The 13875-nt window shown below is 41.6% G+C and overlaps 2 protein-coding genes across 5 annotated transcripts in view; one reads left to right on the top strand and one right to left on the bottom strand.

Moving 5' to 3' along the window:
- Nucleotides 1-4737, bottom strand: part of LOC120551080 (plexin domain-containing protein 1-like) — a 19222-nt gene extending 14485 nt beyond the window's left edge. Inside the window, exon 1 of the mRNA XM_039788236.1 lies at nucleotides 4145-4737. Within this exon, the coding sequence (XP_039644170.1) occupies nucleotides 4145-4220 (76 nt within the window). The 5' untranslated portion in view covers nucleotides 4221-4737. The remainder of the gene's footprint in view (nucleotides 1-4144) is intronic.
- Nucleotides 1-13875, top strand: part of LOC120551083 (dickkopf-related protein 3-like) — a 19742-nt gene extending 5867 nt beyond the window's left edge. Inside the window, exons 2-5 of one of the 4 annotated variants that reach the window (XM_039788240.1) lie at nucleotides 11474-11850; nucleotides 12138-12312; nucleotides 12427-12628; nucleotides 13559-13875. In XM_039788240.1, the coding sequence (XP_039644174.1) occupies nucleotides 11698-11850; nucleotides 12138-12312; nucleotides 12427-12628; nucleotides 13559-13619 (591 nt within the window). In that variant the 5' untranslated portion in view covers nucleotides 11474-11697 and the 3' untranslated portion in view covers nucleotides 13620-13875. Of the gene's footprint in view, nucleotides 1-9637; nucleotides 11851-11884; nucleotides 12313-12426; nucleotides 12633-13558 lie in introns of those variants that run through there. The other 3 variants (XM_039788239.1, XM_039788242.1, XM_039788243.1) reach the window with 3 other exon arrangements.

Here is a 13875-nt window from a genome sequence, read left to right as displayed (position 1 = left end):
TGTTCATTAATCCCTTTACAGTCTCCCACGCACCTATTTCCCATTCCCCTGATCTTTTACTCTCATTGTCTTTTTTCCAGAAATGTGCAGTTGCTCATGGGCATTCTTTTATTACTAGTTTTTATGTTTTTAGCAGAACTATCTAACTATCGTTTGTCGTTGATGACAGACACATTTTTACTTTTTGAAAGCAGCTTTTGAATGGTAGACAGCAACCGGACAAAACTGACTAGACAGAAAAAGCCACGTTTCCTCAACTGAGACAAAAGCTAAATGGCCTTTCAGTCTGTTCAGCTGGATGAAGAATACATTTCCTCTGAAAATAATCTCTTTCTGGGTAAGTGCACAACACTTTGAAGTACAAGCGAGGATACACTGAGGGCACAAAGGCATGTACTTGGTCCTGGAAAGGAAAAGTGAATTATCTACAGAAGGCCAACATCTTTGCTCCACAGACAGATACGCTGAAGAGACTGAACCATTATGTACTGTGCAAAACACAGCAGAGAAAACATTATTAAATCTCAAGATGCAAACAAAGTCTTGACCCTGTAGCAGTCAAGTGTTGGGTGCTGTACAAGATGAGACTCTGTGTCAGCGTCAGGACAAGGATTAGCAAAGCACCTGCAGTCTACTGGCGAAAGAATCATTAATGGAACAGTAATCACAACGTCACAGTTATGTATGTCAGTGGCTGTGTCATTGCAGTTTAGCACAGTGGTTTTATTATGTTTGGACTTTGTGGTGATCTGTGTTAAAACCAGCCTGGAGCTTATGGAGTTGGAGTAAGCCATTTGGCACCTTACGCTCAGAGGAACGCAGTAACCATAACACACAATCACAAACACTGGCAACTGATAAGGACCCGCAAAGAGAAGAAAATATCCAAAATATGGATAAACGGATCAGGCGCTTTAAAAAAAAAAAAAAAAAAAAGTTTAATTTACTGTCATGGAGTTGTTTTTCGTTTACATTTGGAACAGATTTTTCCATTTTTAGTGCAGCTGACATGTAGTTCCAGTTTGCAGATGGTCTTGTTCCAGTTGTAGTTCACGGTTTGTTTTTTTCAGTATTTATAGTTTTCACAACAGGATATTACTTTACGGTAGGAAATGTACACTAGCTCATCAGGAAAATCTAGATTTATTGAATTCTTCTTAGAGATTAAACATATCCCACACTTATACCACAGATAACAGATGTGAGTTTTCGATAACCTGGGTTCAATTTTATACAGTATTTGAAATAGGGCTGGGCGATATGGCTGAAAACTGTATCACGATATAAGTGTTTCATATCGGTCGATATCGATAATTATTGATATTTTTTATGACCTATTTAAAATAAGGACCAGGAGAAAAATATATTAAATTTAAACATTTTTATTTTAAACTTAACCTTCCTCTGATTATAATCCCCTCAGTTATAAAAGCAGAAATGTCAACACAACCATGGAAATCACTCAAATAATTAAGTCTAAAATCACAGTGAAGAAAGAATAAGTAAGAACTGCTTAATAAGGTGTAATAAAATGGTGCAAAGTGTTAAATATAAACATAGAGAAACCTGAGAAGAACTATTTTCTGTAAGTTTAGTGCTAGGTTGGTAACCTGGCTTCTGGACAGTGCTCAGCTCGTCTGCCTCCATTATTTCTTTGTAGTGTTTAGTAAGGCGCTGATGCAGAGTACCTCTCCATGGCGGTCTGCTACTTGTAGTGTTTAGTAAGGCGCTGATGCAGAGTACCTCTCCATGGCGGTCTGCTACTTGTGCGGTGTAGCAGCTGCAGATGTTGTTGGACGTTGCTGGCGAATACGGTTGCTCCAAAGTGTGAGCGCGGCTAAGGTGGTAAAACAAGTTTGCGGTAGTGTTGGTGGGGACGACGGTCAGACTTATAAAATCCCCAAAACTGCCATACTGACTTTTCCTGTTTTATCAACAATTTCCTTGCTCGCTGCAGCACTCACTTTCCACTTATCGCTCCACGCCGCCGGTTCTGTTATTGTAGAATGGTAGAATCCAACACGAGACAGCGATGTGGCGCAACCAAACTTGATACTGTTACATGATTGGCTGTTAGAGTGTCACTCCCTACGTTGCTAGGTTACCAGAGAGTGAGTGCCTTTGTTCATGCAACCAAACTTGCTTCGCAACTTCTGGTTTCTTCCGAAGAAGAAAAACAAGTTATCGAACGTTTTATCGAACGCATTTTCTATTGATATTGATTACGTGTCTATCGCGATACATATCGTTATCGTTTTATCGCCCAGCCCTAATTTGAAAGATACATTAACATGATGATGATTGGGCTTTTTGTGGTCTTTGATGTAATATATTCCCTTTGGATAAAATAATAAGTCTCTGAAGATATTCTCTTGGTGGCCACCTTGAAAAGGTATCGGAGAAAATATCGGCGTTATGGCATTTTTAGCTCATTCAGGTCCTTTGTCTGCAACCTCAGGCCCACCGTGACTACTGATCAGTGCGGCCTGTCTGATCAAATCCATCAATGTGAATCAAGTTGTCTTCATGTTACTCCTAAATGTACTTTCCCTGTTCTTTTCAGGCAATAATCTTGACAACCTTTAGCATCTACTTCTTAAACCTGTGCTGACAGCAGGTACATTAAATTGGATTGGAATCAATAGCTGCACACAAACATTCAATCGTCGCTGTCTGTCACTTAGAAACTGCTTTCATGAAAAATTATCTGCGATTTAAAGGGAACTGTCCCTAAATTTCATTCAGTATCAAATGACTCATGCAATTCATGATGTCTGGTACAACAATTTAAAGCCAGGAATCTCCTGTCTTTCATTTTGTTGTCATGCCAAAATGCATATTATAAATCTATCTGACCATTAACACATGGTATAATCAGACATGCTGGATAAGCTTCGTATAGGGATCTTGGTGACCCGCTGAACAGTAGAGGTCACACAGCAGTTCATGCAACCTGTACTGGGAGGTGTGACAGATTTTCTAGCTACCCCACCCCCCCAACCCCACCGCAAAACATAAAAAAGGCACAAGACCTGAGTGGGAAAATAACTTAACTGTTGATTAAATTCAGGCATTGTTGGCCTGTCTGTCACTCCAGCACTTAAGTTCAGACTGAAATATCTCAACAACTACTGGACAGATTGCAATAAAATGTTGTGGCATGGTCAGCGGTCAGTCGTGAGACAGATGTGGATGGTACAAATGCATCACCCTCAAGCGCAGGTAGTCACTACAGCACTACATATTAAGAGAAGCCCTGCTCTACATTCTGCTGTGAGCAAGCACTAAAATGAAGTTATCAGGATGTGGGGGGAAAAGGCCCAAAATAGGGACACCTGCTGTCCAGAGTCGAGGCTGATAACATGAACTGAAACTTGGGAGCGTATTTTAGTGGTGAAGATGAGCGTGGAAATTTTGGCGTACTTTAAGTTGTCTTATGTCAGGGGAGGGGATTTGTCTCTCTGGTCTGTGCACAGTGTGTCAGTTGTCCTCTGCAGAGCTAGGGCCCTGATCAGAGGAACTGGGACCACAGGATAGGCCAGAGAAACTGGAGCACCACTGATTGTCGGAGGAGGAGGAGCGGCAGCAGCAGCGGAAGAACGGGGGCTGGCTAAAAATAATGTATCTCCAAGGAGAACAAAAATACATGCATGCACTCCTACATACACACACACACACGCACACACCCACAGGAATGGAGCATACATATAGATGATGCACAGAACAACCAAGCACAGCATTTTGGTGATTAGACACAGCCTAATTAACAAAAGTTAGTTTTTCCAAATTCGGAAAGGTTTTTTGTTATGGCATCCTAATACACATGCACACACACACACACACACACACACACACACTTCTTTCATGTGCTTCCTGTGACTGACAGACAGACAGAAATGTCAAGGGACCTATTAGCATCACATATATATATATATGAACACATACATGCAAATCCACGCAAAAAAAAAGTGCCCTATAAAATCTTTCCAGCTTGCCTGTTGTCAGAGTTAGTGGCAAAAATTCAGGTCAGATCATATTTCTTTTAACCTGAATATTTGGAAGCTGTCTTGGCCGTCTGTTCTGAAGAAATCCCGTGAAAATGGTGTTAAAATTAGAAGACGTGAATACCTGTATGTTGGCTTACCTTCATGCTGTTGAGCCCAGACTCTCCCCAGCTCAGCCTGGGAGAGACAGATGAGGAGAACAGCACACAGCCCCATGTCCAGGCAACTTTTCTCCCTCCTTTCCCGACTTTTTATCACTCCTCTCTTCTTCTTGTTTTCCCCGTTTCCCCCTCTCACTTCTCTGGAAGCAACGGGGCGCCTCACTCCTCCACTCCCCTGCCTTGCGTCGCTCTCTCTTCGCCTCCGCTCTCCCACACAACTGCTTTTTCCTCACCTCAGCCAAGGTTTACTGCTTTTCTCTCCCTCCTCTGCCTGTCTCTGCTCTGCGTCCTTGTTTTTCCCTTTAGAGTAACTTCTGGGATGACGGGTCCATGGCAGGAAAATAGTTGACAAACAGTTGAAGTGTCGCAGAGTGAGGTGTTTTCTCTTTGCTCTTCCTTTGCTCCAATCTCATTATTTCCTACTCCTTGAAATAACTCTTCACCACTCCCCCCTCTGTCTCTGACTGTCTCATTGCTTGTGTTTGTTTCTCTGTTTCTAGAGCTCTGGGTTTTTGTAAGACTTCCACAAAGAGGAAATATTTATGTATTTCTAAATTTTTTTTTCTTTCCTTCCAAAAAAGAAAAAAGAAAAAGGGGGTTGGAGTGGGGAGGAGCATGTCTCCCCCATGTGGAAGCATGTTGAACCAAAACAAATGTGATGTTAAATGGTTGAGATTTTGAGAAAAGTTCCCTCCTCTGGTTTGTTTGAAGAAATATTACATAGGTTAATGCAATGAGTAGGTTTTTTTTTAAATTTGATTTTCTTTTATAACTTTCTATAAGTTTCAAAGGATTTGTTGATGTGGTTGGTGTAAGAATGCTCCTGAGTTTATATTTTCTATACATCTCTGTGTTGGCTTCCCTGGTGATGCTTAATCTTGTACACACTTTACAGGCAGACACTTTGTTTATAATGATTTTAAAACCCTAATAATGGAGATTATTATGATTTGTGATTATTGGTCGCCAGTGACCCTTGCTCCAGATTCTCATCTTACCCACTTCTTTAAAAAAGAAAAAAAAAATGGCTCAGAGTAGACACAGGGCTGTTTCCTATTACAGCTGGACTTCACTCTCTTCTGTCTTGATCCAATTGAAAACAGCTTATAGAGACCATTATTTAAACCTTACCAGAAATGCAATTCAAACATCTGAAGACAGGTTTATTTGATTTAATATTATATTTAGATTATTTATTTTGTCTATGGACCTATGAGCACAATTTATTGTCATTTATTTCCTCCCTCGTCAAAAATATTACTGCCACCGTGTCTAAATAATAAGAAAGGACAGATGAGGAGTTGGTTTTGAGTCCGCGAGGCAGGCCTATTACCATTATTGGAAACTGAAAAGCCATTACGTGTGGTGCTTTCCCGGTGAATGTTTGTGCTGGGCACAGTGTACTGTGTCCAATTCAAGATGAATCCAATTTAAGACCTTTGTTGTAAGTCATCCCTTTACTGTTTTCAGTGTTTTCTGCCTTAAAATGCTGCATAGCTGCAACCCGTTTTACCATATTGTTTAAAAACAAACAAAAAACGGCCAATTCTTCCCTAAAGCAGTAACGACTAACTTACAAAGAACCTTACAATGAACACAGGTGTCAATAAATGTAGCTGTATCAGCAACAACTAGAATGGCACTTGGAGAGCGCAGACCGCCGCCAAGGCCAATGGTGCGTTCAGTGCTCATCACATGCTCTCATTTCCTGAGTTGAGAAGTCGTTTGGTGTGTTCATGAGCTTTAAGTCGTAATGTGGAAAACAACATGGACGCCGAAAAGAAGATGTGTTGGTATTTTACTGCTCAGAGCGTTTTAACAACATGTTAATAGCAACATGTTGATAGCTGTTTCCAGTATTTGCGTACTCTATACCGACGATGTTTAATTTCCAGGATTGTTCAGGTGCCGCCGGAAATTCCGCCGGATGGCCCTCATTTCGGCCGGATGTCCCACACCTTCCTCTTTCTTTGTGCTGGCGTTCTAACCTGTGGTGGATTTCTGAGGACTATGGTTAACTGCTCCTCAGATCTCTGCAGGGTAAATCCAGACAGCTAGCTAGACTATCTGTCCAATCGGAGTTTTCTGTTGCACGACTAAAACAACTTTTGAAAGTACACATGTTCCACCAAAACAAGTTCCTTCCCGAGGCTATTTTGCAGAGGCACCGTTGCTCCGTCTGGCACTTAGCACGGCCCATGACGATTGTGATTGGTTTAAAGAAATGCCAATAAACCAGAGCATGTTTTTCTCCCACCCTCGAATGCTGTGTGGACCAGCCAGACCCTCTTCCGTAGCACTGTGAAGGAAGGTCTGGCAATGCGAGACGAGTATTTGCGTGACAACGACAGAGCAAAGGTGAGCCATGAAAAATGATCAGAAACTAATTTTTCTGATTATTCTGACACTACATGAATGCAGCACTGTTTCATAATTAGTTAACGAAGTGAAAAAAAGTTTGTTTATATGTATATGCCCTAGGATTGGGATCTGCTCCAAAATGTAATGGGTTCTTCCTTGGCCCGTGCTACACCTTTCCACTAAGTTTCATGAAAATCTGGCTAGTAGTTGTTCCGTTTTTTCTTGCTGACAGACAAACCGAGCCAAAAACATGACATCCTTAGCGGAGGTAATAAAGATACCTCACTTTTAAGACAATACAAAGTTAATGACTAGAGTAGACATTACTGCATCATTCCAGGCAGATGGAGTATGGGAGCTCATCTCTGTCCTCGCAGTTGCATTGACTTCACTCATCAAGCAGAACCAAGCTTTCCATTACTTCAAAGTAAAACGTGAGCACAGTCAGAGACTATAAGATTCACCTTGTAATGGAAATGTTTTGTTTGTGTTAACATTTACTGGCTGCATTTCACACCTCACTTCACTTAATGAGGAGCGACATTAAACCTCTGCCCTGTGTGTGGACGGTGTGGAATGTCGGCAGTAACGCTGAGAAAATGGCTCTGAGGCATGTCTCGCACCTCGTTTAAAATGTGACTTCAATTTAAATATAAGGTTGGAAGTAAATGTTGGAAAACCGTGTGCTTGCACTTGGACATTTATATTGCCAAGTGTATTAAGGGCCCAGTATACTCCGTCAGAACTGCTTAGTGGGTGGTTGAATAGCTTTGAAAACTCCCTCCCGACCCACACCTTGCTGACGTCGGAGTGGCGTCGGGGGCGTCTGTGTCCAACCGAATCCGACGATCCAACATTCACACCTACAGCGTTTGAACTTCACTCCCTAGCTCCCTTCTCGACAAACTATTTGTCACTTTTCGTGAGCAAAAATGAACGCTACAAATATCTCACCTCTCTCTACGACGTTCGACTTTTCATTCCGCCTTCGAATGAAACTGTTGTGGGCAGTTTGTGTAAGTTGTCTTCCCAGTTACACACCTAGAGTCATACTGAAACAACATATTGAATCTTGAAGAAACACTATGTTGACCTCATTGTTATCCAGTTCCCTTACTACACATTCCTTCTCTGCCAATTGTCCATCCATTACTGCACTGAACATGTTTTTCTTGGTGGTGGGAAGGCAGACTTCTCATGCCCTCCACTATTCAGAGCTCCCCGTGGGGGGTCAAGGTCCATTACAATGGACAAACCTCACCCTGCCCGTTGTTTTTGTTAGCCCCTAATTGCAAGAGCCACAGCAATGTTGATTGTGACATTCATTACGAACGTCATTAGCAGAGCCATTAACACTGGGGGGCATGTTAAGGAGAGTTTGGAGACAGTTATCTGCTGTTGGCATTGGGTAAATAAAAAGGGGGGGGGGGTATCTTGCTGTAAGTACGTATGTAGAACAAGAATACGTGTTTGAGGGGGAGTGTGATGAAGAAAGGGAGAGGGAGTTGTAGTTGAAGTTGTAATACTTGTGCTGCAAAACACAGTGCTGGGAAATAAATCCAAAACGCCTCATTAGGAAGGAAGTACAATTTATTTCTTCAATTTATCAGCAGATCATTTAAAAAACAGGATAAGTTGCCAAATATTTTCAGTCTGACTCACAACATTGTAACTCCTAAATCTCTGACTCAGACAAGATCAATTTGACAGAAATGCATTTTCAGCCCAATATATTTTACCACTTAGTGCTCAATACACATGAATCAGAATCATTAAACTGCTCCGATGGTTGCATAATCACGATACAATACTTATTTACATGTTGCTAATTGATCCAGTTACCGCTATTGTGCCTACTAATTGACCGCCCATTACGTCATTAGCCTGTTTTGATAAGGACTTAACTACCTGGAGCTGAGATAAGTGCAGACCCTGCGGCATCTACGTAACCAATCTGTGCTGTCTCCCACTAAGAACATGTAATTGGCTAACAATTATCCAGGCATCTACTGTAAGTCTGAACCAAAATACTGAATGCTAATGAAACAATGAATGCTAATGAAACAGTGAATGCTAATGTTAAGTAAAGCTCAAACACAGACGTTATGCTTACTGACAGTTCCTTTACGTTGTACAGTCTTTAGTTGGAGAAATCATAAGACTCATAACATCTGACTCTTCCAAAAGCAAATGAACACCTCCAGTGTGATTACCAGTACTTGACATAGACCGTTGAGCGAGGTACTGGGTCTTATAGTAGAGCCTTGGAGTGGCCATAGGAGACAAAATATAATGGGCACTCCATAGCGGAACCCCTGAAGGCTCCATATGAGTTTGTGTAAAAGCTGAAACCTAAAAACTGCTTTGAGTCCGTCTGTAGACCGTCTGTATTATTATTATATATTTATATGCAGGTTTTCAATTAAGTGCTTAATAACTAAACAGGCTCATAGACCCGTGCCCATTTCTATCAAGTGTCTCAGAGTCCTAACTGCACAATCATTCTCATAAGCCTCTTTCCGACCAAGTAGTTACAGGAACGTAGTTATAGGAACAGTCCACTTCTAAACAGTTCTACTAACTACTCTTCCCCCAAAACCGGTTTTGCCATTTGCATTCACACTGGCCAAGAGGCCATAGGAATGTTCCTGTTGTGCCTTGCCGGGATCCTCAAAACGGAGTTCGAACAGCGGCGTTTAAAGACTATGCTGGAGTATTTAACAGAAGATGAAGGCTCCAGCGTAATGTGATCCTAATTAATATGATGGAAGAAGATAGAAGAGCACAACAGGCAAATGAAACAACGGGTAAGTTTAACTAGCATTAACAATTGGCTGGTTGAATGCGTGATGTTTGTCTTATGAGTTAGCATACGTAGGCCAATTGCAACAGACAGTGAAGAATATGTACTGTTTGTGTTTCAGACGTTGCTAGGTCACTAAGGGTTCCTATGCGGAAAAGGGAAAAGACCCTGCCCTGAAGTAGGAGCTGAAAGAGTTACAGGAACTGCGGTCAGAGGAATAATTAATGAATTAATGAATTAATCCCCAAATTGGTCCAGTTGGAACACGAGAAAAAAAGGGTTCTAGGAACGTTATTCTAGGAACTGCAAAAATCCCTCCGGTCGGAAAGGGACTATAGTGACACATATTTGGTCCTTCTTTTAGGCCTAAGAGTAAAAACATTTTATAACTCCTTGGCCGATATTAAAAGACCTTATTAAAAGATGCCATTTTTACAAAAGCTGAATAATTTTTGTGGCTGTGAGAAAACTGATGTCCTCACAATCTTTCGAGGAAAATCCAGCTGGAATTCTATCACACGCTATTGCTTCAGCAGTAAGAAGCTGCTGCTGGAACAGTGCAACAGAGAAAAGGAAGTGTATTTTAGACTTCATTGTGTGCTGGGGAAACAAATATGGCTGTCAGGTACTGGCAGGTGGCGCTCAGACCAACTTCAGCCTGTGTGGAAAAAATGCAGCCCCACGCATTTCAATGAAACCACTCCGATGACCGATTCAAATAACACGATAAGTTTCCCGACTAAAATCCTGTTAAATCCTATCCTAGTTCTATAAAACTCTGTGTAGCATTTTGGTGTCTTATAAACCGTCAAGCTCATGGATTTATGACTATCCTCCCTCGAAAAATGCCCACATAAGTTGTTTGTTCAAGCAGCAATTACAACTTATATTTACGTTAATACATTATAAACTATAAACCTTAAGAGGATTTTAGTCTGTAAAGGTATCGTGTTTTTCGGCCGCTACTGGCTGTTATGACAGGAGCAAAAGGTGATGAAGTTTAAGAGCACTAAAGTAGGAGGCAGGTTAGGGTGGTGGAAACAGGATTTTCACCCAGGAGACAGGGGTTCGAAACCCCACGCCATGATCTTTTTTAAACTCAATCAAGTAGTTTTTGTGCCAGGCTGTCCTGATTCATTTTCAGGCTTCTCACCGGTACCTTTCCACCCACTCACTCTTTTCAGGTAAAAACACAGCTGTAAAGGATGTCATAAATTACACCCACTTGTTGTGAGAAAAAGCTGTATAGCAGATGAAATTGAGACGGTAGAAAGGTTATACACAAAATCAAAGAAACCCATCATGAACGAAAGACCAACATGTTGCTGTTGACCTAGCAGGTTGAGAAACAACTTCACTTTTATACTCCGTGATGATATGTCTGAAGCATTTCAACAGAACAGTCTGCTTGTGAAGTTCTCCTTATTTTCAAGATATCGGCCTACTGATAGAATATTTCCAAAACATTTCACTTCAAACAATCACCAGATCTTTTTAACACGCAAAATCTGAAATTAAAAAATTGTGAATTTTTAAGTATATCAAGTTATTACCTTTTTTTTATTACTACAGTGGATTATTGTTTATTGACAAGTAAAAAGAGTTGTTGAAGAAAATGTGCAAAAATGAATGAATGAAGTTTGTTTCCCTCGAGCAACTTCTCTCCCCTCCACTCACTCCCCTTCTCCCACCGAGAACTAATGGCTGATGGTAATTACATTTAATGAGATCATGGGGTCGTCTGCAGAGTGCACTTCTGCAAATTGCTCTCAGCGTGGGGTCTGAAGTGGGATAAGGTAGGGGGCGACGGGGCAGTGGAGGTCAGGGCCAGGAGTGTTTGCCCAGTGTTTTGGGGCCGGGACCCAAAGTGGCTTTACCCGTCACTCAGTGAGCAGTGAAACATGTCGTGCATTTGTCTGCCTTTGTCTTCCTCATTTGTTTGTCTGGCAGAGATAACCACACAGAGGTGGTGCCCGGCTCTATTGTGTGAAGCTCCCGGCCCCCATCTCCCCTCTTTCCCTTTCTCCCTGCTCCACGACTGGTCATTTCGCCACTATTTTCTGGCTGCGGGGGGTGACCCGGGCAATTTAGTTAATCCATTAACAACTAATTGTCTCCTCCTACCCTGTTGCTTGGACAAACAGCCCAGTGGGGGATAAAGTCCAGCCCTGGTGACCTATAAATGTCACACTGGAAGAGGAGGCACCCACTGTCACTGCATGGATCTCTGCAGTACACACTTACTGGGACATTTTGATTTGGATTTGGTGTGGAGCCATAGCCAAGTGACTCATCTTTTATTTTGCCACCCAGGCTTGAGTTAATCGTTTTCAGTCCCTCTTGCTTCTACATTAATTTTTTGGTGGAAATGTTGGGGAATCTGTGGATGCTCTGCCTGTGTCTCTGCTTCTCCTGGACCCAAGCTCGCATATGGGCCTGGATGCTCAACATGCCTCACAGCCCCCCCAAAGAAGGAGCAAAGGCGCCTAGAGAAAGCACTCTTGTCGCCAAAGCAATCACGGTAAGATACTAGATACTGTGTATTAATGTAATGCTTCCCTTGAATGAATTCATATTGTTTAAAGGCAGTTCTGTGTTTGTGTCGTAAAATATTTCTTCAAAAAATTCGGAAAATGACTGTTTAAAGAAAAAGGTTACACTCAGAATCAGTTTCACTTCTCCCATATGATAAATGTGCTGTTAATGCTTTTGCAGAAGGCAGTTTAGTCCCTATGTCCGTGAATTTTACGAGTTTTAACCAAAGTCTCTGTAAAGTTTTAACATTTTCCCCCTTTTTTTTCTCCCCAGGCTATGTGCGACCACGACAGGGCCTGTGGACGGGGTTTCTCCTGTGATCGACACTTTGGTCTTTGCGTTCCCCTGCGAGGGGAGGGCCACTACTGTCGCAGGGATGCCCAGTGCGTCCGCGGACTCAGCTGCATGTTTGGGAAGTGCCACCGCAGCATCCCCAACGGGCAAGAGGGTAAGAGTGCGCCAGCAAACGCATTAAAACCCTGTTTATTTCACACATGAGAGAGTGTGTGTCTTTTGTCAGTTTGGAGATTCAGAATTCATTTTTCATTTTTTCTTTATCCAGGTGCCAGATGTAAAGTTGACAGGGATTGTGGGACATCCATGTGCTGCGCTCGACACCACGGTGAGCAGGTGTGCAAGAGACGTCTGATCAGCGGGGAGAGCTGCTATGTTCCCGATGGCGGTCTGGCATTCAGCATAAACCAGATTTGTCCATGTGATGAGGGGCTACTGTGTCGAAAAGACGCTGCATCACACCAGAGAGAGTAAGTACAGCGAATAAAGTTTTCTTCTGAAATGATTTACTCAGAATACCAAAAGCCACGGCGTGATTACCAAGGCCCCCAAAAGCCTCAGGGACACTGTTTGTCAAATGGTTGTACAGCATTTGATTAATTGCAAAATTGTTGAATATTAAACCACTTACTTACAATACCAAGTGATGCAGGTCCTGCGTTATTGGAGCCCTTTCTCTAAATGTAGTTTTTAGTCTCGACACTACGTAATAAATCTAAGCAGGTTTTGAGTATGTATTGAGTAAAGCACGCTCAAAACAGTCATCACACACACTCACTAAACAAAACTCTGGATTTTTGTGTCCCACGGTGATTTGCACAAATAAACAGAGGAGCTACTCCCAGCTGGAATAAATTAAAGCAAATTATGGATTTCAGCAAAATAGCTCCAGGAACAGTTTGGAAGGCCAAAGAAAAAATAATCAATTAAATCCTTGGAAAAACATTTTGGTGACAACATTTGTGAACTTTAATTGGCAGTGACATTCCACCGTCGCAGTTTTATTTGATAGACTTTGGCACATGTATAATTTCCTGTTAGTATGAGACAGATTTTTTTGTAGACAAGTTTATTCTAACAAACCCGATAAGCGTGAAGGGTAATCAGAGGACATCAAATGTTCCTATTGAATCCAACTAAACTAACTGACACAGAAAACGTGGTTGGTTTCTGGGTCTTTGGGAACATTTCCTTCCATCCAATAAAAGAGTACAACTTGTAATACCTCACTGACCCTTTAAAATGTTTTGTGTTCAAATAAATGATGTATTACAATGTGTGTGTGTGTGTGTGTGTGTGTGTGTGTGTGTGTGTGTGTGTGTGTGTGTGTGTGTGTGTGTGTGTGTGTGTGTGTGTGTGTGTGTGTGTACATTTCTAACCTCAGTTTGTTTTTCTTTCAGGAGAGATTTTATTTACCAGCTGGAACGAACAAGTTGGACCTGCCAAGTGGCCAAATCTTGATGCCTGCCTCAACATTAAAGCAATTTATTGTGTAAATATGTTGTATATGATTGTATATAAAGAAATGTATGTATTTTTCAAGTATGCTGTAGTGCTACATGTTCTTTTTAGAGTCTTACAGCAAGGATATTTTTTTTTACATTTTGACAAAAGCACTACTGTATGTAGCTCAACAATGCCTTACAGTATCTTCCTCATGCCTTTAATGTTCTTTGATCATATCTATAAATGTTTATTCCCCCTCAATTTAAAGAAT

This window comes from Perca fluviatilis, chromosome 21, assembly GCF_010015445.1.
Source record: "Perca fluviatilis chromosome 21, GENO_Pfluv_1.0, whole genome shotgun sequence".
Lineage (NCBI taxonomy): Eukaryota > Metazoa > Chordata > Actinopteri > Perciformes > Percidae > Perca > Perca fluviatilis.
The sequence above is the reverse complement of the archived record's forward strand: the minus strand, read 5'-3'. Positions and strand labels throughout refer to the sequence as shown.